Genomic DNA, 27,286 nt, shown 5'->3' on the forward strand with positions numbered 1-27,286 from the left:
CTTCACAAGATGGGTTTTACTCCCCTTAGTTCGTATGCCTACTGTTTCTCGAAAGGCAGGACAATTTCTGGAATTTCTACCAGGCGTTTGCTTGATAGTCCAGCAATAATTTCCCGTCACTCAGTCTCCACTAACATGTGCTTCAAAGTATAGGTTTTATTAAAATGCACGCATTTAAAATATTCTCAAACTGGTTTGTGTAATTCACTTAATCTTTGCTAGCAACCAAATATAGTCACATGTTCTCTTTGCCAATCCCTACCCATCCTTGATTCCTTTCTAGGTGTAATTAGAAATCGTTACACTCTTTAGTAGGATACAGTAAATAGAGTTCTGGAATTTGATAGCTGGAATTCTATAGATAAGGCCCAGGAAGTGACTGATAAGAGTGACTAGCTGAGTCAGTCACGGCGCCAGGAAGATCTCTCTGGTGTCTGGGAGACAGGATTAGATTCAGTTCGCAACGTAACATTTACTATATTGCATCATGATTTCTTATTTGCTATGTGTCTCAGTAGACTAACTTTGAGGTCAGAGACCGTTTATATTCATCTATTTCCAGTACCTATCATGGCTGGCACATAGGTTGTCCAATAAAGAATTCAGATCCCCTGACTCCTGGCTCTGGCTCCAGGTTGCTGCCTACCCCATACAGGCGGAGGTGGGCACCAGGATAAAGTCCCAAGGCCTGAAAGCCCAAGGAAATGGCTGTCCAGTCTGTCTAGTCTACATGTGGAAAATCTAAATGCTTAAGATGACCCCAGAATCATTCTGCGATGAGGAGAACTTTGAATTGGAGGGTGGGAGTGTTGGGCAGTTATTACTGAAATCATTTATATACAACTCAAATGTCCCCCCACTACCTTACAGATACAGATGAGGTTATGTTAACGGGCACATTTTGCTAACTCCGTAGCTGGCTTCTCATTTGGGTAACTAAGCCTCATTTGTAAGGTTCCCTTGCCATCTGGTCGCTCAAGAAGTCCGCAGACCCTAGGCCCCGCTCACACTTTGGCTGCTATTCCATCTCAGCTCCTCAGACGACTGCTCTGTCAACCTCCCACTCTCCTGCTGCTCCAAGCCCCCTGGGGCTTACCTTCCTTTACCACTATGAAAATACTCTCCCTGCTCTGTGGTCTGCCTTTTTGAAGGGTCTCAGAGCAACACTAAGCCAAAAGGTGTCACGTGGTGCACTCAGACCACCCTTTCACATTTAGCTCACTCCTCCTCAGGATGTGCGTTTGCCACCACAGTAGAGGCATCAAGGGAAAATTTCAGTGCAGTCAGCACAGTGTGCCTGGAACCACCACTATTCTACCCTCAGACCTTTTGCTGATTTCTGCTCATAGAACCCAGTAGCTTCTCCCCCTATCATGAATTTTCTCCCAGGCGGCAGAAGGTTCCCTTTCCCTGCTAGGTTCACCAGGTACTGCCCTTGCTACATATATTACATTTTATTATATTATATATGACATAAACTGTTACCACAGGTAAAGAGAATGAATTCTGAGAACTCCAAGGACCACTTCATTTAACCATCCCTCAGTGTAACTCAGTTTTACCTCCAGTAAGTTTCCATCTGCACCAGATAGAAATTTCTTCTCCCTCTAAACTTCAAATCCACATTGTCTTTATAATTGGCCTTATGATTAAGGCCTCATATCACCTTAATCACCTTCTGCCTATGAAGCCTCTCATATTATTTTTACTTTATCATCTCACCTAGAGAGCTCCTTCATGCTAGGGAGCCTGTTGTAAACATTTTCTTACCTCCCACTGCTTGTGCACAGTAAATGCTCAAGAAGTATCTGATAAATATTAAATGAGTGATTTGTAATTGTACCCCTCTGCTTCACCCACAACATCTTACCTTGGGATGCAGTAGGATTACGTTAAGTGAAGGCATCTTTAGATGCATGAGAAGATGGTTTTTTTTTTTTTTTTTTTTTTTTTTAGAAGATGGTTTTTTAATGTATCTGTGTGTGCTCTTGTTCATAGTCAGTGCAGGGGTAAAGGGTAGGGAACTATCCTCTTCAGAACGGACCCAAAGGAGCCCATTAAATTTTTTTCTCTTGGGAATTTTGGGCTGAGAGACAGAGCCTGGCAGTCTCTGGAACTGCACACAGCGGCACTCCAGAAACTATCCAAACCCTTGTTGATACTCCTGAAACTGCTCTGCTTTCTACCCTTCCAACTACTCGGAGATGCCCTCATATCCTTCTAAAAAGTTCTTTTGCTTAAACCAGCTAGAGGTGGTTTCTTTTCTTTTCTGTTAGCAAAACCTGATGTAACAGCAGAATAAGGTGGCACATTGACAACATCACACAGATGATACTCCCCAAATAAAGGAAAATCATTACTTGTGTTATCCAAGTATCCTACTTCACTCAAATAAATTCAATTATTTTCTTTCCTTGAAGAAAAGTGTGGCTTCTAGCTCTCTGAGGAAGAAAGGGTAAGTTTGAGACCCAGATAGTATTAACAACAAACAACAACTTCAAAAGTTATGGAGATAAAAATTATTTTCAAAACCATACATTTTACATATCATTACACACCATCTTCATACCATCTACACAGAGGTAAACAAATAACTGTAAAATCTGAATAACATTTGCTGTACTTAAATACAAAGATGTTCTTATTAACTCTTCAAAGGGCAGGTGAGAATTTGCATTGATCCAATTCTTACAGTCTTGTCCAGTCCCCCTTGAAGTCAACAGCTGGGCAGTCTGTAAATAGGATTTAGTTAAGCCTGCTGTCCCCATCCATCCATCCATCCATCCATCCATCCATCCTTCCAACATTCTTCTGTGCATCGTGCTGTGTGAGACACTGGGCTGGATAATGGAGAAATCAGGTAAGTAAAAAATGATTCCCACCCATGAAGAAGCTCACAGAACAGTAGGAGAAACAGTCAAATAACTACAGTGCAATGTGATACCATATAATACAGGCATGAGCAAAGTATTATGATAGCCTCTAACTGCCTAGAGGAATGAAAACAAGGATTCTGAAAGAAGATGATGCTTGAGCTGAATCTTGAAGCAAAGTAGGAAACACTCCCAGGGAAATGCACCTTCAGCTCCTAATCCAAAGGACAGAAAATTTTGCTCCTAGTTTAGTGAGAAGAAAATTAAAACAGAATAATGTCTACCAGGGCCTCCTATTGATAAGGCAAAACCACAGTACAACTCAGAAATCTGGACTGCTTATCGCCAGACTTATAGCACCTAAGGACACAGTCCTCATGAGTTTTTAATACTCAAAAAAAATACAACTTTAAACACCTGCCTTATTCTATGCAATGATCTTACCAGAAGGTCCTCTAAGAAGGTCCGTAGGCTTACGATTTTGTGAAAGGAGTTTAAAAGGCCAAACACGTTTCACAAGTGGAATAAAGTTCCTGATTTTATATAACTGAATCTCACATTTACTAATTTTGAAACCAGTTAATACCAAACAGTTCTTAAAAGGCAAAGGAAGAGTTGATTTCTCTGTGGAAAGTTTGGGCCTAAGGGACAAGGATGGTTCTGTGTCATCGGACTATATGGGTTTTTTTGTTTGTTTCTTTTTGTTTTATAAATTTATTTTATTGATTTTTTTTGGCTGCATTGGGTCTTCATTGCTGCGCACGGGCTTCCTCTATTGTGGCGAGCAGGGGCTACTCTTCATTGCGGTGCACAGGCTTCTCATTGTGGTGGCTTCTCTTGTTGCGGAGCACAGGCTCTAGGTGCGCGGGCTTCAGTAGCTGTGGCACACGGGCTCAGTAGCTGTGGCTCACGGGCTCTAGAGCGTGGGCTCAGCAGTTGTGGCGCACGGGCTTAGTTACTCCGCAGCATGTGGGATCTTCCTGGACCAGGGCTTGAACCTGTGTCCCCTGCATTGGCAGGCGGATTTTTTTAAATTTAATTTAATTTATTTATTTATTTTATTTATGGCTGTGTTGGGTCTTCGTTTCTGTGCGAGGGCTTTCTCTAGTTGTGGCAAGCGGGGGCCACTCTTCATCGTGGTGCGTGGGCCTCTCACTATCGTGGCCTCTCTTGTTGCGGAGCACAGGCTCCAAACGCGCAGGCTCAGTAATTGTGGCTCACGGGCCCAGCTGCTCCGCGGCATGTGGGATCTTCCCAGACCAGGGCTCAAACCCGTGTCCCCCGCATTAGCAGGCAGATTCTTAATCACTGTGCCACCAGGGAAGCCCCAGCAGGCGGATTCTTAACCACTGTGCCACCAGGGATGGACTATATGGGTTTTAATCTAAAATTTTTTATTCATTTTCAACTATGTTAGGGAGAACAGCCTGAGAGATTAAACTACTATCCAAGTGTCTTTTTCAAAAAGGGAAAAGGAAGCACTCCAACATGGATGTGCACTATAACAAACATCTCCTATATAAGTAAGTGCTAAAGTTGAATGCTCTAAACTCCCAACTTAACACCATTTCACACATGAAGACTCCTTGAGATCCCTGCAAGCATGGACTACTGCCAACTCAAGGAGGAAAAACATTAAGGGCGTGTGAAGAATGAGGAAGAGATGCTGGTTTATGCACAATTCCTCTAAAAAGTAAGGACCATTTCCTAAATTTATTAAGAGGTTTTTATCTCTTTTTTTGGAAAGAGAGCATAAAGAAGGGTGTGAAGTTACAAAAAGGGAACTTGAAATCCAATTGCAAAAATTGCTCATGCAATTGGCCCCCTTCTACGTGGCTTTTTAGAAATCTCCTGAGTACCAAAGAGTTTAGGCTTTTACAGAAGAGAGCTCCTACATCATGGCATGGCACACTACTGCTTCCTTAGACCTTTTAGGAAATAATCCCCAAGTATTTTTCACAAACCCTAAAGGGCTTTCTACATTAAAACATAGCGACAGAAATCAAGTGTAGAATAACTGCAGAGCTGTGGTGATGGGTTGTACTAGTTCCAAATGATTGACTTTCTACTCCAAACAATGAGACAAAGGGCATTACCACGTGGGCACAGTCGGTTCCAAAGTGAGGGACATACACATGTGGATGATCTGAGGCACAAGCTGTGATTGGTCCTAAGAAAATGAAAGGCGGAATCGGGTTCAAAACCCACATCTCATGATTTCTGGTCCTAATTCAGCCAAAGCGTTGAGCTGCTTCATATCTATATTAAACACATTTTGGATCTTTCTCGAAAGTTGCTCTTGGTGCAGCATGATAAGGAAAACCAGATATTTGGCTTGGTAATAGTATCCAAGGTATAGGTGTCACACTCACAGTGAGCTTCTCACCACAGGATGTCTGAGATCTGCTGCCATAGAGAGGACTATGGCTCGATGATGACTACTAGAGTTCAGTTTTCAAAATTTTGGGAATAATCTGATCATAGCCTTTCCTTCTTGTTACATTATAGGACAGGAATTTAGAGTATTCAGTCAACAGGTTCTCCCAGTAACAGGTGATGTCATCCATCTGCAAGTGGTTCAGAATAAACTGGCTTCCCCTAGAGACAAGATTAACAAGAATATTTAAAGCACACCATTGAATAATACTAGTAGCTTACATTTGAGTGTTTACCTGTGCCAAGCACTGTTCAGAGTACTTTATATAAATTAACTCTGATCTTCAGAACCAACTCTATAGCCATCATATCCACACCCACGCATTTGGAATTAGACATGATTTTTTTTTTCTTAAAAACAAATATGTAAACAGCCTATCCTCAGAAACAGTACTTGAATGACTTCAAAGATTTCAGTCTAACTCTACAAAGGATGGGCTTGGGACATATGTGAATGTGTGTTTTCCCCCAAGACAGCTTTGATTCTGATCATCTCTGTATAATGAGGTTGAAATTCAGGTATCACCATGGTAACAGCATTCTTATGACATTAGCTCAGGCAAAATGGGGATGATAAAGTAAAGTGGAAAAAGAAAACTGAACAGAACTTACCTTTCAGCAATTTCTTGAGCTACATCATCATTTGCTTTTACAAACTGCAACAGCTCCCTAAAATGGAAAGAATTATTAGGCTCTGAAATACAGACCAAGCTCATTAGTACTAAGTCAGAGAGATCATAGATTGAGGTCTATCGTTAATCTCTAGATATGTGGATGGTGAATTATGTCTTTTTTAAAGCAAAGATATCAGGTCCTCACAGGAACAAAATAACAACAACAACAGCAGCGACAAATATCTCACACATAGGCGAAGGACAATCTCTTGTAGTTCCGGAACATATTTGGAAAAATAGAGAAATGTTCAATGATACACATCAAAAATCAATAGTAAAGAAAAAAATTCCCCTCCTGTTTCTTGCTCTGGCCCCCAGAAGAGGGCACTGAGCTTACATTTCTGGCCCTTCTCCATTCCTCATCCTAGCCCCTCCCATCATGAGAGGAAATTTGCCTCAGTTTCACTGAGGGCAATTTTCATGCTGTATCTGAAAGTCCTTTTGACAATATAACACAACTGAATACCCATATCTCTAGTCTTTGAGAGATTAGAGCTTTTTCACTGCATACTGTCTGAATGTTACATTTTGAATCAGCATTAGAGAACTTTAAAAAATTAAATCCCACTCAGCCTACTTGGATAATAATGCAATACTATCTTTGAGAACCAAATAAGAAAAAAAAAAAAGCTTTCAATGGAAAAAGTCATCAGGAGTAAATGTCTTAAATGGCTGGGGACTTAGAGGCAGATTGCGGGAGTCATCGGAAACTCTGCTTGGGGGAGAGCTGCTTACTGAACGTCGGAGAGATCTGTTTTGACTGGGATATAGTGAACCCACGGCTTCAGCTGTGGATAGAAGAATTCCAGCCACTCGTCACCGACATGGAAAACAAGTGAACCACAAAGAAAGAGGTGTTTTAACCGGAAACTTGCAGCTACACCCCGAAAATTAAACAGATACCTGGAAAAGAAAGAGCAAAATATACTTGAAACTATATGCCTACTTGCACAAATATGACCTTTTTTTCTTACTCCTTCTTCCCCTTCTTTCGTTTTATTACCCCCTCTCCTTTCTTTTTCCATTTTCAGTCTTCAAGGACACATCAGCATGTCCCTGTGAAGTTTCTATAAACTCCTTGTTGTTCCAGGGGTTAGAGGTTGTTCCTGGGAATATCAGGGTGAGGGGGAAAAGAGGGATACTTTCTCCAGGGAGAGACAGATAGGGCCAGCAGCTGGGTGCTGGGTACAGCGGATACAAGGCTCAGATGGAAACAGTACCTCACCCTTTGCTACAAGTTTTTCTAGGCCTAAAGTCTGGAACTCATCATGGCCTCCCAAAGCCTTGTTTTTCCCATAGGGTACCCTACCTGGTCAAAGGCATGCCCTGTTCCCTATTCCCTCTTATGAAATCTGGAGAAGACACCAGGCATACCTAATCAGTCTTCAACGAAATGCCCCCTGGAAAAAAGCTAACTTAGAAAAGAACTTTCTTTTCAGCATTTCTCATGCATGTACCCCTGTCTCCAACCAGAGCTGCTTCTACCCTACAGTTCCCACTGTGCAGTATAATCAGCATTCATCTCTCTGAATCCCCCCACTGCCCTCCTCCTGACCTGGTTTTACCGGTGCATATAATCCTTAGTCCTGGCATTTAAATATAATACATTAGTTACATATGCTTTATTCATGTTGGACCGTAAATTGTTTTTAATAACCTAATAAATACTTGATCTAACTTCAGCTCTTGGCTGGGCGGGGTGTGGAGAGAAGGAATCCCATCCCTTTGATTATAAGCACGCAAGCTCTTTGGAAGCAGGGACCACATTTCATGTCTCCACAGTTCCCACAGAACCTAGTTCAGAGCCTTGTGCACAGCAGACTCTGAGAAAATAATAGCTAAGTGAATTAATGTGACTTTCACAAACCCCGGCTGGACCCTAGTATTAAAACTCTCACCCAAAGTGAAGCTATTCCAAAAGCAATAGGGAAACTAGGAGAGTCAGGAGTTCTGGAAGTCTTACTTGTATTTGCAGTGATCCACAAGATGGACATCCTTAGCAGCTGGCTTTCCCAAGGTATCCTTTCAGTGAAAAGGAAGTTATTAATACTAGGAGTAGGAGCATTTATTGAAGACCACTGTGCAGTAAGCATTGCTAAACATTTCATCAACATGACCTCATTTAAGTCTTATAATAAACAGACTCAGGAGGCATGATTATCCCACTTTATAGATGAAGCAGCCAAGGCTTTGAAAAGTTGGGAGGCTTGCTCAGGGTCGCATGGCCCTAAGTAGAAGAGCTCGGGTTTCAACCTGGTTCTGTCTGATTTTAGAGTTTAAGCTCCCGTGGAACCATGTGAATCCCCTGAACTCAGAGGTCATGGCCTGCAGTACATTTCACTCTGTGTAAATCATACTGCACAGGAGGTTACAAATGGTGGCTGATGGGCTTAGCGGTGTAGCCCACACACAAATTTTGTTGAGCTCACAAAGTACTTAAAAATAAATATTCTAACCACTGCCAACATTTATAGGTGGTAGGATATTTCTTAACAAAAACCCAGATTTCCAACTTTTCTTGGGGAAAAAAAAGGAAGATTTGGTAAAGCGAGCTCCTATTCCCCTGGGCAGCAATGACCGGAACTTCAGCACTCTCTTCTGCTCACCACTGCAGCCCCTGGGGGTATCGGAGTTTGAGACCCCCATCTGTATTCCAGCCACCTTAGCAGAGGGTAAACTTGATGAGGGGAACAAGTCTTGTTTGCTTTTGCAGCCTCCCATAGTAGATGCTGGGCTGAATGGCTACATTTTTCATATTTTTATTTTTTAACAAAGTTTCTTATACTGCATTTGCTCCTGTTTGAATTAAGCAGTCACATAATAAATACATGCAGCTTTACTTAGTATTTCTTAGTTTTTACTTAGTTTTTCTGACAAGAATTTTAAACATTTTTCTCATATCATCCTCATATGGTATATGGAAATTTCAGATGAGGACATTTAGGGCTTAAAGTTCTTTGAATAAGGCAAGAAAGAGTTAAGAGGATAGAGATAGACTTCAAACCAAAGAAGCCAGTCATTGCTTTCACCTTAGAATCACTTGGGGAGTTTTAAACAAATGAAGATGCCTATATGCCATTTCCAGAGATTCTGATTCATTCTATTCATTTTTAAGTTCTCTGGTTGGATTGTATAGTCAGGGTTGAGAACCACTGGTTTAAACCAGGGGTTGGCAAACATACAGCCCACAGGCCAGATCCAGCCCACTGCTTATTTTTGTACACAACCCATAAACTAAGATTATTTTTACCTTGCAAATGGTTAGAAAAAAATCCAAAAGAGAATATTTTATGACACAGGAAAATTACATGAAATTCAAATTTCAGTGCCATAAATAAAGTTTCGTTGGAACACAGCCATGCTCATTCGTTTACATATTGTCTACGGCTGTTTTCACACTGCAATGGCAGAGCTGAGTAACTACAACCCAGACTCTAGAATCTGCAAAGCCTAAAACATTTACCATCTGGTCCTTAACGTAAAAAGTTTGTGACCTCTGTTTAAACCTTCAAAATTGTATAAAATACAAGTCATAATATGGGCCAGAAAAGCAATGTGAGTTTGAAAAAGAATAATTTCCATATATGCTAATTTTAGTCCATGGAACTTTCTCTATATTCATTCCACCACTGAGAGGAAACCTAATCTGAAATTCTACCCAGGTGGCAATGTTCTTTGAGTGAGAATGTTCACTGCTGTAGTTCTAGTCAGATGATGGGTGATTACTTTCATAGATTTCCAGGCCTGGTTTTTGGTGTATTCTGCATCAACAAGTTTTGGACTTTTCCGAGATAGAAGAATGAGAGGATCTCGTTCTGGACTTGTCCTATAAAAGAAACACATGACATAAAACTATGTGTCCTACACCATAATACTGTTCCCAATCTCTGAAAGGTAAGCAGTAATCGGAACCAATGAAAACACTATACACACAGATGGACAATTCATTGGTTACTTTAATAGAAGAGGAGGGGGATACTAGATCCTACAGCAACTAGGAGGTCCTGGGCTGTTCTCCACTTTACCCTTCAGGGAAGGGGAGTATTTGGCCCTTCTTTGCTTGCATTCTAGTCTTTAGGATTATGTTGTTCTGGGCACTATAGCCACATCCCAGGGAATTATTTCCCCTTTAGAAGATTCATGTAACCTCTAATCACTGGTACTCATAGCTGTGTGACTAGGTAATCACCACTCACCAAAATAGCTACGTGACCTTTGTGGGGTGTGCTCTGTAAAATCCAGTATAATATTTAAATTAAAAAGAAAACTGAAGGGCTCAAACACCTGTAAACTGCATGTAGAAAAAGTCCTAGTTATGGTCCTAGTAGCAGATGGTCTTGACATTTGAGGGGTCATGGACCCCCTGAGAATCTGATGAGAACTGTGGACCCCCTCTCTAGAAAAATGCACATATCCCCATATAATTTCAAGGAATCCCTAAAACCCCTGAAGTCCACACATAGGTCCCAAGTTAAGAATCTGTGATCTGAAGATCTGAGAACCAGAGAGGTTGATAAGGAAGCGTAAGCAGTTGTTGTTGGGCCGAAGTCCACTGCGAGTGAAGAGAGGCTGTGACCTCGGACAAGGATGCTCTGAGAAAACTGCAAAACTCTCTCCCTTCACATTCTCTTTTGTATTCATCTGTCCAACAGATACTCATTCTGCATCTGTGTGGTGGGTACTGTTCTTAGCACCGGGGATATGGAGCTGAACAACATGGACAGGGTCCTTCCCCAACCTTTTCTCTTTCCCTCTTCCTCCCTTCCTTCCCTGCTTCCCTCTCCATTTTCACCAGTCTCAGTCTGCGCTTCCACCACTATTTGGCAACCACATGGTCTGATGAAAAAGGCAGTCAGAAGAGCTGGTGATGGTTCCCGCTCTGCCATTAAGTGGCAGAGTGACTGTGGGCATGATCATAAGCTATTCCTAGGAAACTGTAATCTCTCAGGCAAGAGGACAACTCACTGTTTTGTTCAGCATTATATATAGTCAAAGCCCATCACACTCGTGGCACTTTGTAAATGTCTGTTGAATGACTGGACAGATGAACTTTACTTCTTTGGATTTCAGTTCAACTTAGAGTGATTTGGGCAAATAATTTGAGTTCTTCTCTAGTCTAAAATTCTGTGATTCTATGTTTATTTCTTAGTTATCTTAGCTTTCTCTTTAAACTAGGGTTCCTCACACCCTCAAAATTACTTATATTTTGCACATTAACTGGAAGGATATTTTTGTAAAACGTCAGAAAGTATAATCACCTTGATCCTCGGAAATATGCTGTGGAATTTTTCTTTTTCCATGGCCACTGTGCTGCTGACCTAAAAATAGATTTCATTAGTTTCTATGTTTCTTCCTTAACTATATAAGGATGTCTTTGAACCACTTCTGAAGATTAGTTGAGATCTTTACATTTTTAAATCAGTCTGATCCAGGCTACTCAAAAGGAAAAGCTCGAAATAACATTATGTTCCCTTTTGTTATTACTTCATTCCTATGGAGATGCTAGCAAGCAATATCTGCAAATATACGGTTTGGTAAATAAGTTAACAACATTGAAAGAAAAGTTCCCCAAACTAAGTGACATGTTTAGGGCTATTTAATTCAGTACAATGAGGATTTCTTCCCCACTTCAATTAGAGTCTATTGATAAAATTAACAGGCAAAGACAACTGCAGAAAATATCAGAAATTGAATTAAGGGCAAGGAAACAAATCACTTCCTGACTTCATGTTTTAGATGCATAGGAGTTATCATCAGATTTAGTCTGATTTTGCAAAGCACCTGGTATCCCCAAAACTGTACTTAGTGCTCCATAAAGACAAAGTCCCTGAAACTCAGGTCTCAGTGCCCATTACCACAGCCAGCCTTCCTTGCGGAAACTGCTAATCCACAGATGCGTCATTCTTAACTTACTTTGTAGGAACCCTTCACAGAAGTTTGTGTAGCGGCTTCCTCTGAAAAAGGAGGGGCTTGGACTGAACTGGAGTTAATGAGGGATTGGTGAGCTACTTGCTGTAATGGGGAGACTTAGGACATAAACTTTTCAGGCAGAGATACTTTTCAGATTCAAATAGTGTCCAATTACCCATTTTCTCTCAGGTGAGACGACGGCTCCCTATTTTCCTGGCTTATCTTCTATCCTTTCTTGCTGGATCATCTTTACCTGATTCTCCAGTCCAACTATTTCTCTGTCTCATATTCCCTCCCACCAAAATATAAACACTATAGCAATGGGGTTTTTTGTTTTACGATTTTTTCTGTTTTTTTTATTTTTAATGAAAAAATAGTATATACTCATTATATAAAATTCTAATAGTAAAAAAAATTCATCTGGAATCTCCCCACCCACAGATAGCTACTTTTAACAATTTAACGTTTCAGTGAAGAACTTCCTTCCAATCATCTCTCCACATCAGTGGTTCTCAGTTGGGGGTGATTTTGCCCCTCTACCCAAGGGGATATTTGGCCATATATAAAGATATTTTTTGATTGTCACTACTAGGGGATTGCTACTGGCGTCAGTGAGCAAAGGCCAGGGATACTGCTAAACAACCTACAATGCACAGGACAGCCCCCTACAACAAAGAATGATCTAGCCCCAAACATCAAGAGTACCAAGACTGAAAAACCTTGCTCTATATAACAGAGATCATACCATGCATGCTGCTAGCTAACATTCTTATTAGGACATATTATAGATAATAATAAGAGCCAACACCTATATAGCACTTACCATGTTCCAGGCAGTGTTCTAAGTGCTATATAAATATATAAACTCATTCTCATGAGCTTACAAGGTGGGTTTCATTAACCCTACTTTATAGTTGAGGCCCTTGAGAGGTTAAGCAATTTGTCCAGAGTCACACAGCTAATAAGAGCCAGGGTTTGAACCCAGAGTCCCTGTTTTTAAGTCCTATGCTACCTTTACTTTCCATTCATGCACAGTATTCCATTTTATAACCATGTCGTAATTCACTTCATTCCTTATTAGTGGGCTTTCAGGTAGTTTTAAACTTTTTTCTTTAAGAAACAACACTGAAGTGAATATCCTTGTACTCACATCTTTGCATGCTTGTCTAATTATCTTCTTAGGATAAATTCTTGAAGTAAAATTGCTGGGTCAAAGGATACACACATTTTACATTTTCATATATACTGCCAAACTACCCAACAAAAAATGTATCAATTTATACTGAAATTTTGAGTATAAATTTCCTTGGTCCCTGGGGAAAGCCGCATACACAGACTTGAACCGAGTATCATCTCTGTTTTTTCTCTCCCTCATTCTTCCTACCCACCTACCCACCCCTCAAATGACCCATGTTAGGACCTTTGTCTCCCGGCAGGCACTAACAGTGGCCACCACAGCTTGGTGCTGCCCCAGCCCTCTTTTATAACCCCACCCCTCCGCTGACCATAGAGTGAATTCTTTAAATCCACAGGGACACTGAATTCTTCCACAGAGTGAAAAGTAAGTCAATGGGGATAAACTCCCAAAAGTTTATAAAAATAGGAAAATGCCAGGCAGACATCAGTGCAGATAAGCAAGCAGATTACTAAAGTTTCAAGGTGAGAAATGAAATCATGGGGCTAGAGATTCTGAATGGAGGGCTCTAAAAAATAAAATTGCAATTCTATAATCATGAATAGATTCAATTGAAGAATAAAAGGGGAAGGTATCAAAAGGAAAACAAATTCACTTAAGATTAGATTTTAAAACATATGCTATCTCCCTAAAAATTCCTTATTAGTTTACAAGGGCGGTAACTACACAGTAGAGGAACCTGATAGAACACCTTGACCAGGTGATCAAAATTAACATCTCTAATGAGAGGTGGATGCACACAAAATCACTTATGTAAGTATCTGAGCCAGCAATGCATAAACTGAATCTAATCAGGAGGAAATAGACAAAACCAACCTGAAGAACATTCTATTAAAAATGTTCAGGGTCACTGTATCAAAAATGTTCAGTGGCCTGTATTCTTCAAAATGTCAGAATCACGAAAGACAAAGACAGACTGAAGAGCTACTGCAGATTAAGGATTAAAGAGACGTGAGGACTAAATACAACACATGATGCTGGATTGGTTCCTGTACTGGAGGGGGAATGTGCCTTATGGGACATTATTGGGACAACTAAGTATTAAATTAATATTGTTTTCTGTAATTGACAATTGCAATGTGGTTATAAAAGAGAACACTCTTGCTCTTAGGAAATATGCACAAAAGTATTAAGGGGTACAGGGTCATAAGGTATGCAGCATATTCTCAAATAGTCCAGAAAACAAGAAATTATGTATATATTACACATGCAGCCTACATATCCATCAAAGGACACAATAAATTAAATTACTATCCGATGGAATACCATGCAACTGTTTAAAATAATGAGGTCATTTTATATGTACTGACATGGAAAGATTTCTAAGACACCAATAAGCGGGGAAAAAGTTGCCTAGGTTGGACACATTTATAAATTTTTATGAGCGTGTAAAGGTTTCATATTCAGAAAAAAATTGTTTTTACAATGATTTTAAAAACAAAGTAGATGTACAGCAGGTGGGAAAAGAGCTACAAAAAGACAGAAGAGTGTGAAAAGGGTATTTGCAAGAACCTGAAAAAACAAAAAAAGGATTAGAAAACTAAAGTCAGGAATAACTTGGAGAAAAAAATGTTAAAGACATTTTTACTTTTCCCTCTCTCAAAATTATGTTCAAAATGAAATGCTAAGTAAGAAATGATGGTCTCAATGTCTGGAGAACATAGGAAATATTAACTAGTCAAGTGGAGAGAATAACGCACTTGGAAACCTAGACTTCAGGCCTAAATTGGTTCCTTGACCAAGTCACTTAACCTCTCTGAGCCTGAATTCCCTCCTCCCTGAAATAAGGAGTTGGACAAGAACAATTTCCAGGTCCCGTTCTATGAAGTATGAGACCAAGTTATCTTAAAAAATAACTTCCTAATTATACCTACTGAATAATACACTTGTTTCTTTACCCAGTGGCTCTAGCTGCCACTGAGGACTGTGGCCTTATATGCTTCTCCAGAGAAGGGACTTTCTCTTCATCTCATTTAAATCTCCAGCCACACTTAGTATAGGTGATAGATATTTGTGAAAATGAAGTTGAATTAAACTATTGCTTTCCCTACATCTGAGAGAATACCTAGAAAGGCTGTGTTTCTAGAATTTTGCTCATTAGGTACGAATGTTGTTAGAATCATTCATGTAAAATGTAGCTAGGTAAGAAACACCTACAGCTTGATGACCTGGACAATCTAAATTCTGAAATAATGGCAGGATACAGTCAACAGGCCAAGGCAGGTTTCAATTGTGAATCAGAGAGTATTTGGAATAAGCTTGTACTTGAGATACCTATGGGACATTTATGCCCACACCATCCCTGCCTGAAGGACTTAGCTCTTAATTATAAAGTACATTTATGTGTTTCCAAGTAATTTTCTATCCTTCCCCACAGTATGGTCATTCATTTTTTCCTACTTATCAAAGTAACTCACTCTTATTTAGAGAACCTTAACAGTACAGAAAACTTTAAAGAAGAAGAGGCTTCTAGAATCCCTCCCACAGAAGCATTGCTGACACTTTAGGGTAGGTTCTTTTGCTCTTTTTCTATGGATACATAAATATTTTTATACTCATACAAAATTGCTTATGCTATAGTTTTTTGTCTTTTATTTTTCGCTTAAAAGTTAGTCCTTTTAAACAAAATTAATTTTTTATACTTTACTGTTTACTTCAAGACGACCCACAAAGAGGGATAAATAAAACCTCTCTAAAGGACCTACTTTACCAGGTCTTCTCTGAAGAGGTCCCACCGTCCAAGACCAGTAGGATATATTGGCCAAACAGCGGGTCCTCCTTCCCAAAATGTCCAAGCAGGATACATGATATCATGGTACTCTGATGTCTTCAACAGAAACAGAGAGGTTATTCTAAGTCAGTCTCAGAGCAATAGAAGAAGCAGCAAACTGCATTCATGCCACGGGATCTGGAAAAGGCCTTGCCCCAGTGTTATATTGTGAAAGATATATTTTCCCTAGTCTGCGAAGTCTAGACTCTAGATGCTAAAAGGCAAAAGTGACCATGGGTTAAAATTCATGGGCTGACTGAATCCCAGAATACGAAATCACACTAAAGGTCAACTTTTCCAGTTCCCCAAAGTTCTGTTTTTCTAGAGGACATACACTGTTGGAGTTTTTAGTTTAAGGAAATAATATACCCAATTCTGAATGATCACATAGCTGTCTCATCTTTTAACTGATACTACACTTGGAGTGTATACTGTCTTACCAGTTCTTAGTTATTTCCTAGATAGGTCTTTTAGGAGCAAGAATTAGGAAATATAGTGCAATGGTTGAGAGTGTGGGCTCTTGAGAAAGATCATCTGACTCCACCTCTTTCCAACTCTAGGCAAGTTACTTAATCTTTCTATGCTTCAGTTTCCTTACCTTTATAACTGGATAAATAATAATATCAATAATATTATCTATCTAATAGGCTTGTTTTGAATATTAAATGAGTTAGTACATGTAAAAAACTTAGAACAGTGTCTGACACAAAGTGAATACTCAATAAGTGTTAGTATTACCTATTACTGTGGCACTGCTGAGCTCACATTGGTTGGTCAATAAATTCTGAGTTATTTTTTGGTTATTTTTCTTTTTTGATCCGGGTCAAAAGTAGTGATGAGCAGAATGGGGGGGAGGGGTGTTATCCCACATCTTTTGAAAAAGTTTGAAACCATTTGTTCCCTTTACATGGTTACTTCTCTTAAAATTCTGGTCACTGATAAGCCTCTAATTCTACTGTTTCTTCCATTGGCACTACATATGCAATATGCTATTTGCCTTCTTTCAAATATTTAAAAAATGGTATGTGATTTATCAAGCACCTCAGGCATAACAGCTGCTCAAAAGAAACTGCACATTTATTATAAAGCTGACAGACTAAAATCCCTCCCTTGCAAACTAAGAGTCACTGGTTCAAAAAAAAAAAGGGAGGGAATTAAAGATGAAAGGAAAGTTAGTATACTGATGGTCATACTTATTATCCACAGAAAAAACAGATAAGTAATAAACACAAAGTCCTTACTGACTTACATGGGAGCCTCTATCTGTTCTTCTGAGAGGGCTTCATGAGAAATAACGGGACCAAGCACTTTTGAGAAATGAGGCTAAACCATGGGAAATGCAACACAAATGTGGCCTCAGCCCACTTGCAACACAGGAAATAAACAAGTCTAGAGAGAAAGTAAACTGTGATAAAGAAAAAGTGGGGATAAAAAGTTCCTCTGCTTTGGAGACACCAAATCAGAAATGGAGTTATTTTCTCAAAGTTCAGAGGGTTTTCCTAAACCCACTCTTCTCCCATAGAATCTCCCATCCACTCTTTTCTAGCCTGCCCCCATCCCTGCCCCCAAATGCTTTCATATTTAGTCTCTAGGGAATGAAGGCCCATTCCTGCTAATACATCATGTACAAGAACCTGAGCACTAAGATATTCACTGTCCCAAGTTCTCCAAGCCCACAAGTGTGTCCTAGTACTCCTATCTCTCCATAACTAGACCCAAAGATCACCCCCTCACATATCCCTCTCGGGTATTGCAGGCATACCCCCTCACTGCATTGGTTGGGTGCAAACTGTGTGAAGTTATCTAGCACCTTCAGTCTCACTGTTAGCCAGGCTGGGACCCTGGGATACAGTGGCCGGACAGACGATACCTAATACTGTGGTTGATACATACATTGTAGAAGCTCAACAAATATTTTTTTTGAATGCAGGTTTTCCCTAACTCCAAGCCCATGAGTTTTCTTGGGCCACTCTCTCCCACGCTCTGTAGGATCTCTGAATCCCACCTCCAATGTCCTAGAGGTTCCTCAGGCCTCTCTCATTCCCTACCCTCCATCCCTAGCCCTATAGACACAAGCAACCTTACTCACATCACTTGTGGGTCCTCAACCCCATCTGCTCAGTCTTATCGTTCAATGACTGTGAAGCTAACAGGGACACAGACCCACTTTTGGACCTCAGGCCTCATCCTCACCATCACCCATCAGACTCTGCCACAGACAGCCATCTCCTGCTTATATGCTAGAGGACCACCCTCCATCCCCTCATATGGCTCTTCCTATACTTACCTTACTGAAGGAGAAGACTGGAATGGCAGGCTCCATCCATTTAGGAACCTGAGGATAATCTCGTACATTGATCACCATCTCCATGTCAGGGAGGCGCCCAATAACTTCCAAAATAAAGTGTTCAACACCACTGCACCTGTCAACCAGAAATACAACTTCACCAGAGCAGTGCCTGCTCTCGGACAAGGCAGGGTCCTGCTTACACTTTCAAAGCAAGACAAGCCAGTGTTCAGATCATCAGCCTCCTGCAAAGTGTCCTGAGAGCAATGCTCCTGAAGGGACTACTCCACTCTTCCATATGGTGCCAGTTATCTTTCCCGGCTAAGCTGCTCCAGCTTACAATACTTAATAAAATTTTCTAACTAGATCATCCTAAGTTTCAAGGGAGTGTTATTGCTACTCCTACCATTTCCTCTCCTCTTTTCATTCCCAGCATTTCTTTATTTCTCCTACATGGAATCGTTTAATTAGTAAGCAAGATACAAATTTTGATAGGAACTGGAAAAGCTGATTTTCTAATTGTGTCCCTTGGGCTTTGCATCTCACAAAGACATTATTTTTACTTCCACTGTAACTAAGCCTCATAGTTTATGAGGAAGGATAGGAAACCTTTCACTACCTTCAACCTGAATACAGAACACTATCAAAATCAGTTTTGCAAGCCAGAAAGGGTGCCATGTATATAATCACAAAGACTGTAATATTGCTTTCAGAATAGACTTCCTGGGAATTCTCAGAGGATTTCTGGAAAAAAAGTGAGTATACACTGACAGCTAACTTTTCTGCCCCATTCTTTGAGGTCCTGACCAGCACTATACTGGGGGGCAACATTCCAAGGCCTGACCAAAATTTTATGGCAGCATGAAAATGAGTGATTTAAAATATTGATTTATACACAGGGTGATAACTACAAAAAATATCAATAGTTCATAAACATAAGAAAAGATGGTCAACTGTACTACTATAAGGAAATGCCCCCAAAGCCAAACTTATAAAAACAGAGAAAGTGCTTAACAGAGGCTGAGGAATGGGGGGAAAGGACAGATGTTGTTTAAGGGTACAAACTTGCAATGAGCAGTAAATAAGCCCTAGAGATCTAACACACAGTGTACTGACTGTAGACAACAAAATGGTATTATAATGACCAAACTTGCTAAGAGACTAGAACCTAATCATTCCCACTACTATAAAAGAGAATAATTATGTAACATGATAGAGGTGCTAATTATCACTACAATAGCAATCATATGAAAATAAATGTATCAGATTAACATGTTATACATCTTAAATTTATACAATGTTATATGTCAAGTATATTTCAATAAAAAAATTAAGTATCACCATGACAAAAGAAAAAATCTAGTGAAGCTAGATGCCAGTTTTCATCAATCAGATTGTCAAAGATCAAAGAGTCTGATAATACATAGTGAGAGTGTGAGGTCTATTCTGAGCACATGATACAAGGCTGGTGAAAGTGTAAACAGGCACAACCTCTTTGGAGGACAATTTGCTTCTATTTATCAAGATTTTAAAAACACATTAATTGGCCAATTAATTTCACTTTTAGGAGTTTAGCCTGAAGATATATTCACATGAGTGTTCAAAGGTCTAAGTTCAAGGATGTTTACAGCATCATTGTTTACATTAGTCAAAAATTAAAGGGGAGGACCTCCCTGGTGGTGCAGCAGTTAAGAATCCACCTGCCAATGCACGGGACACTGGTTCGAGTCCTGGTCCGGGAAGATCCCACATGCCGTGGAGTAACTAAGCCCATGCACCATGACTACTGAGCCTGAGCTCTAGAGCCTGCGAGCCACAACTACTGAGCCTGCGCACCCCAACTACTGAGGCCAAGCACCACAACTACTGAAGCCCACGTGCTCTAGGGCCCGCGTGTCGCAACCACTGAGCCTGTGTGCTGCAACTACTGAAGCCCGCACACCTAGAGCCTGTGCTCCGCAACAAGAGAAGCCACCGCAGTGAGAAGCCCACGCACCGCAATGAAGAGTAGCCCCCGCTCACTGCAACTAGTGAAAGCCCGTGCACAGCAACGAAGAAGACCCAACACAGTCAAAAAAAAAAAAAAAAAAAAAAAATTAAAGGGGAGTGGTGGGGAAAAATTTAAGTGTCCATTGACAGACGACTCAATAAAGAAATCCATACAATGGGTTTTTATGCAGCTAAGAAGAGTTCTCCATGTACTCCTATGGAACAATTTCAAAATCTACTGTTACATGGAAAGGAAAAGAAAGTTGCAGAACAGAAGATATAGCATGTTCTAGTTTGTTGATGAATCTAGATAACTGTATATGCAGAGATTATTTCTGGCAGGATGTAAAAGAAACTGGTAATTGTAGTTGTCTCTTGAGAGGAGGACTCAGGGACTAGTGGTCTGGTGGAGGGGGGTGTAAGGTGGTAGAGAAACTTCCTTTTCATTGTACATACTTTTGAGTTATCCAAATATTTTACCATGTGCATGTAACACTCCTTTTTTTTCTTTTCTTTTGAACACTTTACTGGAAATATGAGCAAATGCAATAAAGCAAGAATATTAAAGATATATAATGGGAAGAGAAAATTTTAAACTGACTTTATTTGTAGATCCATGATCATCTATGTAGAAAATTTTAAGTAATCTAGCCAAAACCTATTACAACTAGTAAATGAATTTAGAAATGTAGCATATTTTATATACTAACAATGGTCACATAGAAAATGAAATTAATAAAGTACTATTTACAATAACATCAAAAATATGTAATACCCTGTGATTATTTTGACAAGAGACATTCAAGACCTACATACTAAAATCTATGAAACAATGGAGAGAGTAATTAAAGATGTAAGTAAATGGAAAGATACACCCTATTCATATATCCAAAGACCCAATATTAATTTTTTTTACTGAAGTATAGTTGATTTACAATGCTGTGCCAATCTCTACTGTGCAGCAGCAAAGTGACTCAGTTACACACATATATAAACTGTTTTAATATTCTTTTCCATTATGGTTTATCACAGGATATTGAATATAGTTCCCTGTGCTATACAGTAGGACCTTGTTGTTTATCCATGTAACACTCCTTTGATACTGAAAAAAATTCCTCGTTAAAAAGTTTTTAAAAAAATGTATTACTGCAGTACATTTACATGTAACAGCTGAAACATTTATTTTCTTTCCCACTCAGCTTTTAAAATAGCATTCTCTCACATACTGTACAATTCTATTTATATAAAACTCTAGGAAATAATCTATAATGAGAGAAAGTAGATCAGTGGATGCTTGAGGACAGGGGTGGGAGGAAGGCATGGCGGGGAAAGGGGGAGAGAGGGATTGCAAAGAGGCACAAGGCAACTTTTGGTAGTGAGAGATATGTTATTTTGGTTATATATATATACTTATCAAATTGTACACTTTAAATATGTGCAGTTTATGTCAACCATACTTCACTAAAGCTATTATTTAAATAATACCATTATTCTCTACCTTTGAAATGATGTGACTCCAGTGGTTTTTTTTTTTGTTTGTTTATTTCCGGTTTTTTTTTTTTTTGCCACGCCACATGGCTTGAGGGATCTCAGTTCTCCGACCAGGAATTGAACCCAGGCCTTGGCAGTGAAAGCCCAGAATCCTAACCACTAGGCCACCAGGGAACTCCCTCCAGTGTTAATTAGATGGTGCTCCAGTTCCTCAGCAAAATCTCTCAGCTCATCCTTGAAATGCTGAGTTTACATTTTCTTTTGTTCAGAACTGAATACTTTAACTGTCATAGATATTTCTCAAACTGGGTGAAGTAAAAGTATCTAGACCTAGAAAGATACTACTTTTGGCCAGATGAGAGTCTGAGATATTACACAACTGTGTCCATTTCATTAAGGACACTGGTTCTGAATATTTCATTTTATTTCTCTTTTGTTTAACTCTATTTTCCTTAGTTGTATATGTATTAATAGTTGGAATAGGGAACTTTCAACACATTAGGACCTTTCATTGTCAGTGAAAGGCCCTGTGCTCTCTTAATATTTCTAAGAGCTCATGATTCTGACCGAAAAGCTCTGGGGTCTGGAATAACAGCCATGTGCCTTTCAGAAACTTTGAGAGTACTACTTAATTTGATCTGGAGATTGTTCAGCTAACTATTAAACATTGGAAAAGCTTTCAAAGCCCAACAATGTCTATATTCATATTTTCTTTCTCATTTGTAGAAATTACAAATTCCTCTATGCTCATAATTTGTAGTTAAAGTCTCTATTATTGTTCCAAGTAATGAAACAAATCTCTATTTAAAATACCTCAGTGATTTTCCCCACTACCACCTTATTTGCCCCTGACACTTGATAACCAAAATTGTGATTACCTCAGACTGTGGGATATTAAATGATCTTAATTTTTTGTTGTTGTTATTGTTTTTACATATTTTACATTACAGTGAAAATATACTAATTTATAATAAAGTTGTTATTATGAACAAATAATATAAATCCTTATGACCAAATGGATGCATGTTTTTTACAATACTGCTCATTTATTTTACTTGTAATGACATAACATCATTTAGAAAAAAGATCTTAGTAAGGGAATATCCTGCCTTCTGGGTTTTGTACTTTGTAATTTTATAAAGAGTAGAGGTTTTGCGTGGTTTTTTTTTTTTAAAGACTCCTGGGAATTCCCTGGTGGACCAGTGGTTAGGACTCTGTGCTCTCACTGCCGAGGCCCCGGGTTTGATCCCTGGTCAGCCGAGCGGCATGGCCGGAAAAAAAAAAAAGACTCCTAAGAGGAAGGTTTATCACTTGTTGTACATAATGCTGCCTAAAGCCAACTTGCAGGCTTAGTCTGTGACCCTCCCTCCTCCCCGCCAGCCCTCAGCCCACTGATATGTAACTTCAGCTCTCACATCTAAAGTCCTGGCCAGTGGAGCCTGCGTAATCTGCAGCACCAGTTATTTCTCTTGCTTTTCCACCACCTTCCTTTGAATACTTGGTATCTAGAATAGTAGTTGGCCCCTGACAGACAATCAGTCAACGCTTCTCCTCCTCCTTCAGCCCAGCTCACTCATGCTGGGTCTCATCAGCCTGTGTCCTGAAGCTACTATAACTGGGGAAGGAGAAAGGGCAGAGTCACAGCCAGCACAATCAGTGATGTGCCCCAGCCTTACAAAGAGAGAGGAGACAGGCTTTGATATAGGAGATGGGAGAAGAGAGGTTGGCAAGAAAAATTCCCAGGCAAGCAGAAGAGTTTGTCACTATTTTGTAGTCCTTCTGAAATGTGAGGAAGGGTTTACCTGTAAGTCCCTTTCATTGGACTCTCTGTAAGAGTAGTATCAAGTAAGCCCTTATGCAATAAGATCAGAAGATATATGTACCTCACAGCTCTTACCTTGAGGGGAACATGCAGTCATTTTCTCGGTATAATCTGTTGTTAATGACCTGATAGTGGGTCCCTAGCTTCCGTCTGACTACCTCCGCCATCATCTTCCTGGAGATACCTCCTCGGAAAGGGGTCAGATCCTCTTCTATGACACTGGGAAAGAATGGGAATCATCAAGGAAGGCAGAACAAGAGAATCATACCATTCCACCTACTTCCTATCTGTGGGTCTAGGCTTAGTATTAGAGAACACACTAAGCTATGGGAAAGAATAGAGGGCAGGAATGAGCAACCTCTTTCCTGGAAGCACCTTAGGTGATCTAAAATATCAACAACGACAAAGCCACAAAAAGGAAAAAGCAAGTCAATATCTCTTCTACCTCCCTCCATCTGGATTGCCCCTCCTTGGCCTGATGCATATTCCTCCTTCACTACTCATGCCACACCCACGTTCTCCCAGTCACCGCAGTCCCACTGACCTCCCCTTCTCTGAATCCCACAGAAGATATGGTTTACGCCTTACAGCCTGACACTGTTTGAGTCCCATGTTCTAGTCTGTTTGGCCCCTACCACCCTGCATACTCTAGCAGTATGTATGACTGACAGGAGTAACCAGAAATTACACTATTTTGAATCCCCTTTCAAGTTCAGTACATAGCAAGTTTTCAGTTAAGTATCACACACATCAGGTGAATTTTTTGAGGAATCACAGCATAACATAATGAGGAGTTAAAGGACCCTGTTATTTAGCTGATGAGGAATCTGAAACCTAGAGAAGTGAAGTGTCTTGGATCTGGGACTAGAACCCAAGGCTGATTTCAAAGTAATCTTTCTACCATAACACACTCCAGCCCTAATTTGCATACATTAAAGATAACCAACAAGAAACTTATGATTCGATTCATTTAAATGTATGTTCATTCCTTCAACAGTATTTATTGAGTACTTACTGAGAGCCAGCACCAGGAATATGACAGTGAATATAAGACATAGGTCTTGACCTCAAGAAGCTTTCAGTCCAGGGGAGAAAGAAGACAAGTACATGTACTAATTCCCACAAGGAGCTAACAGGCACCTGGGCCTCTCCTCTCCCAGGGTATTTTTATCCCCCAGAAATAAGAAAACCACCTCAAGGACCCTGTCTGCTCTCAAAACATGCTTGGCTCTCTGACCACTGCAACCAAGGTCTCTTGGGGATTTTAGGGAATTTCCTCCTGACAAGATCTAAATTCTTAAAGACACGTCAAAGAAAAGAACTCACCCATGGTAGCAGCTGCAGTTTTGACTTGAACATGGTTCATAAATCTCCAAAGCCCTGTTAATTTGGTCAATAAATACTTTCCATTTTGAACCTTCAAAAAGTGAAGTAAATGAAGGTTAACAAAATATCCCTGAGCACTCTTATTCACTAGCAGCAGGCAGGCAGAACCAACAGAAGGTCAAAACTTTTAGACACCCTCTTCTCCTCCCACTGGTGGAAATGAACCTCCAGGAAGGATTCATTCTACAGTTCTCCTGCACTCAGATCAAGTCTGCCCCTTTACTCGGGCTGCCAGGTATCCAAGAAATGGGAAAAATTCCACGCTTGACACTCAGAAGGTTATGGATAAACTGGTGACACGGATTCCCAACTTTTACTAATCAAACTGAGCCCCACAAAGAGGATCGATTAAAAGCCCCAGGCATTATTAACCTTCCCTTCATCTCTTCTGGCAATGGACTAAGAACACTACACACACACACACACACACACACACAAACACACACACACACACACGAATTATCCCCCAGTGTGTTAGGGAGGCGCAGGGTAGCCGAGCGTGGGCCATACCCTCTGTGGGTAAACAGGGGCATGGCCCTCCCCTCCCCTCTATCACTCAATTCCGGAGGATGGGTTACTCTCCAGGGTCCTGGGCAGGAGAAGCACCGCCAGACACCTAAACGCACTCTCCGCTCCGAGATGCCCCCGTGCCCCCTGCCCAGCTCTGCCCCGCAGCGACCACAGCACAAGCGTGGCGCCGGTCGCAACAGGGAGCGAGGGGCGCGGGAGAGCGCCTCGGGACCGGGCCAGACCCGAGCCCCAGCGGTGGGCTCGGCCCTGTCCGGAGCCCACCTGACTCCTTCTGGCGGCCCGGGGGCAGGAGTAGCAACAGCAGCCACAACCGAAGCTGAGAGCGAAACCACCGCTCCATCGCCAGCCCACCCACTGCCGAGTCCCGGCCGCAGCGCGAGCGGGCGGAAGCGCAGCCCCGCACAAAGATGGCCGTGGAGCCGCACCACGTGGGCGGAGGGCCGCCCCGCGCTGAGACTGCCCCGCGCAGCTCTGCCTCCGGATCCTGGTCCCGAGCCCGGCCAGCAGCACAGTGTCCCTGGGAAGACGGCGCGGGGAAGCTGGGCACCCACCGCGCAGCTAACCACAATGCGGTGCGGGCAGGCTGCAGCTGATCTGCTCGTTTGTTTAGAGCCGAGCTGTCCACATATCCACATATATAGCCACCTCTCTCCCTCTGTCTCGCGCGCGCTCTCAGGTGAAATCGGATCCCAGGAGAGAATGAATAAATGGCGTCCCCAGGGAAAAATATGTGTAATATTTGTCTCTTACATTCTATAACATCTTGAAAACATCTTATTCTCTGCAGCCAGAAAACTGAAGGCCAGAGAGGGTATGTTTTTCGCCCACAGATTGATAGTTACTGGCACAACCTAGGCTAGTAGTTCTTGCCACAACCTCGAACTGCTTCTTACTAAATAGCATAGATTTGTTGAGCACCTGAATGTGTACAGTACTCTTAGACCCCAAAGGGTTGCATATAGTATATAGCACACATCTCTTTGTAATAGCAGTTTATAACAGTTGGGGTGACTCAGGAAAATAAACAGTGGGCAACACTTTGCTGTTCAGTATAGGTATACAGCTATATATGTTATATAAAGGGAAGTGTAAATGAAACGGCTTATTCGTTCTTGCAGTCTTGTCTTTAAACCCCAAGCTCTCTGTGAAGATTTTCTTGGGATTGACACCACCACCCACGGAGCTTAGTACCGTGTCTTGCATGCTGTCTCTGGACTTTGGGCATACTTTTTTTTTTTTTTTAATAAATTTATTTATTTATTTTTGGCTGCGTTGCGTCTTCGTTGCTGCGCGCGGACTTCCTCTAGTTGCCACGAGCTGGGGCTACTCTTCTTGGGGTGCGCAGGCTTCTCACTGGGGTGGCTTCTCTTGTTTCAGAGCATGGGCTCTAGGTGCACAGACTTCATTAGTTGTGGCACACGGGCTCAGTAGTTGTGGCACACAGGCTTAGCTGCTCCGCGGCATGTGGGATCTTCCCGGACCAGAGATCAAACCCTTGTCTCGTGCATTGGCAGGTGGATTCTTAACCACTGTGCCACCAGGGAAGTCCCCTTGGGCATACTTTTAGTGTTATATTTATTGTAATAAATTGTAATTACTGTGTTTTCCTGGTGTCTTGTTTCTTCCACTAGACTGTGAGCTCTTTGGGGTATTCACTTTTGTAACTCCACCATCTACCTAGTCCTTTTCTTAACATAAAATAAGCGCAACATTTGTTGCTGAAGCACGACTTGGCGGCTCGGTCTCCTTTACCTAGCAGTGACTTCAGCCCAGGTGATGTCTCCCAACCTCCCCCATCTGTAAAAAGGGGGTTGATAACTTGAACACGGTTGTTACTTGGAGTCCATGAGATAACAGGAATGAGCCCTAACATGATTGTCCGCACGTCGTTGGAGCTTGGTGACTGAAGCCCAGGGAGGAAA

General features: G+C 41.0%; 1 protein-coding gene across 2 annotated transcripts; it reads right to left on the minus strand.

The window, feature by feature from the left end:
* Nucleotides 1-2,538: 2,538 nt before the first annotated feature.
* POGLUT1 (protein O-glucosyltransferase 1) lies at nt 2,539-25,762 on the minus strand. Of its 2 annotated transcripts, XR_009502934.1 has the most exons (12): nt 25,626-25,762; nt 24,774-24,864; nt 23,523-23,666; nt 18,146-18,281; nt 15,794-15,915; nt 11,242-11,301; nt 9,710-9,809; nt 7,947-8,005; nt 6,719-6,886; nt 5,922-5,978; nt 5,246-5,471; nt 2,539-2,840 (listed from the first exon to the last, which is right to left on the minus strand). XR_009502934.1 is itself a non-coding variant. In XM_059921062.1 (11 exons), exons 1-11 carry the CDS (start codon nt 25,702-25,704, stop codon nt 5,315-5,317), a joined length of 1,173 nt encoding a protein of 390 aa, XP_059777045.1. In that variant the 5' UTR covers nt 25,705-25,762; the 3' UTR covers nt 4,892-5,314. The 2 variants fall into 2 exon arrangements, 1 of the variants encoding a protein (XP_059777045.1); XM_059921062.1 differs by lacking the exon at nt 2,539-2,840 and having other exon boundaries at nt 4,892-5,471.
* Between the last annotated feature and the right edge of the window lie 1,524 nt (nt 25,763-27,286).

The sequence above is a fragment of the Balaenoptera ricei genome, chromosome 4, assembly GCF_028023285.1.
Source record: "Balaenoptera ricei isolate mBalRic1 chromosome 4, mBalRic1.hap2, whole genome shotgun sequence".
In the NCBI taxonomy this organism is placed as follows: Eukaryota; Metazoa; Chordata; class Mammalia; order Artiodactyla; family Balaenopteridae; genus Balaenoptera; species Balaenoptera ricei.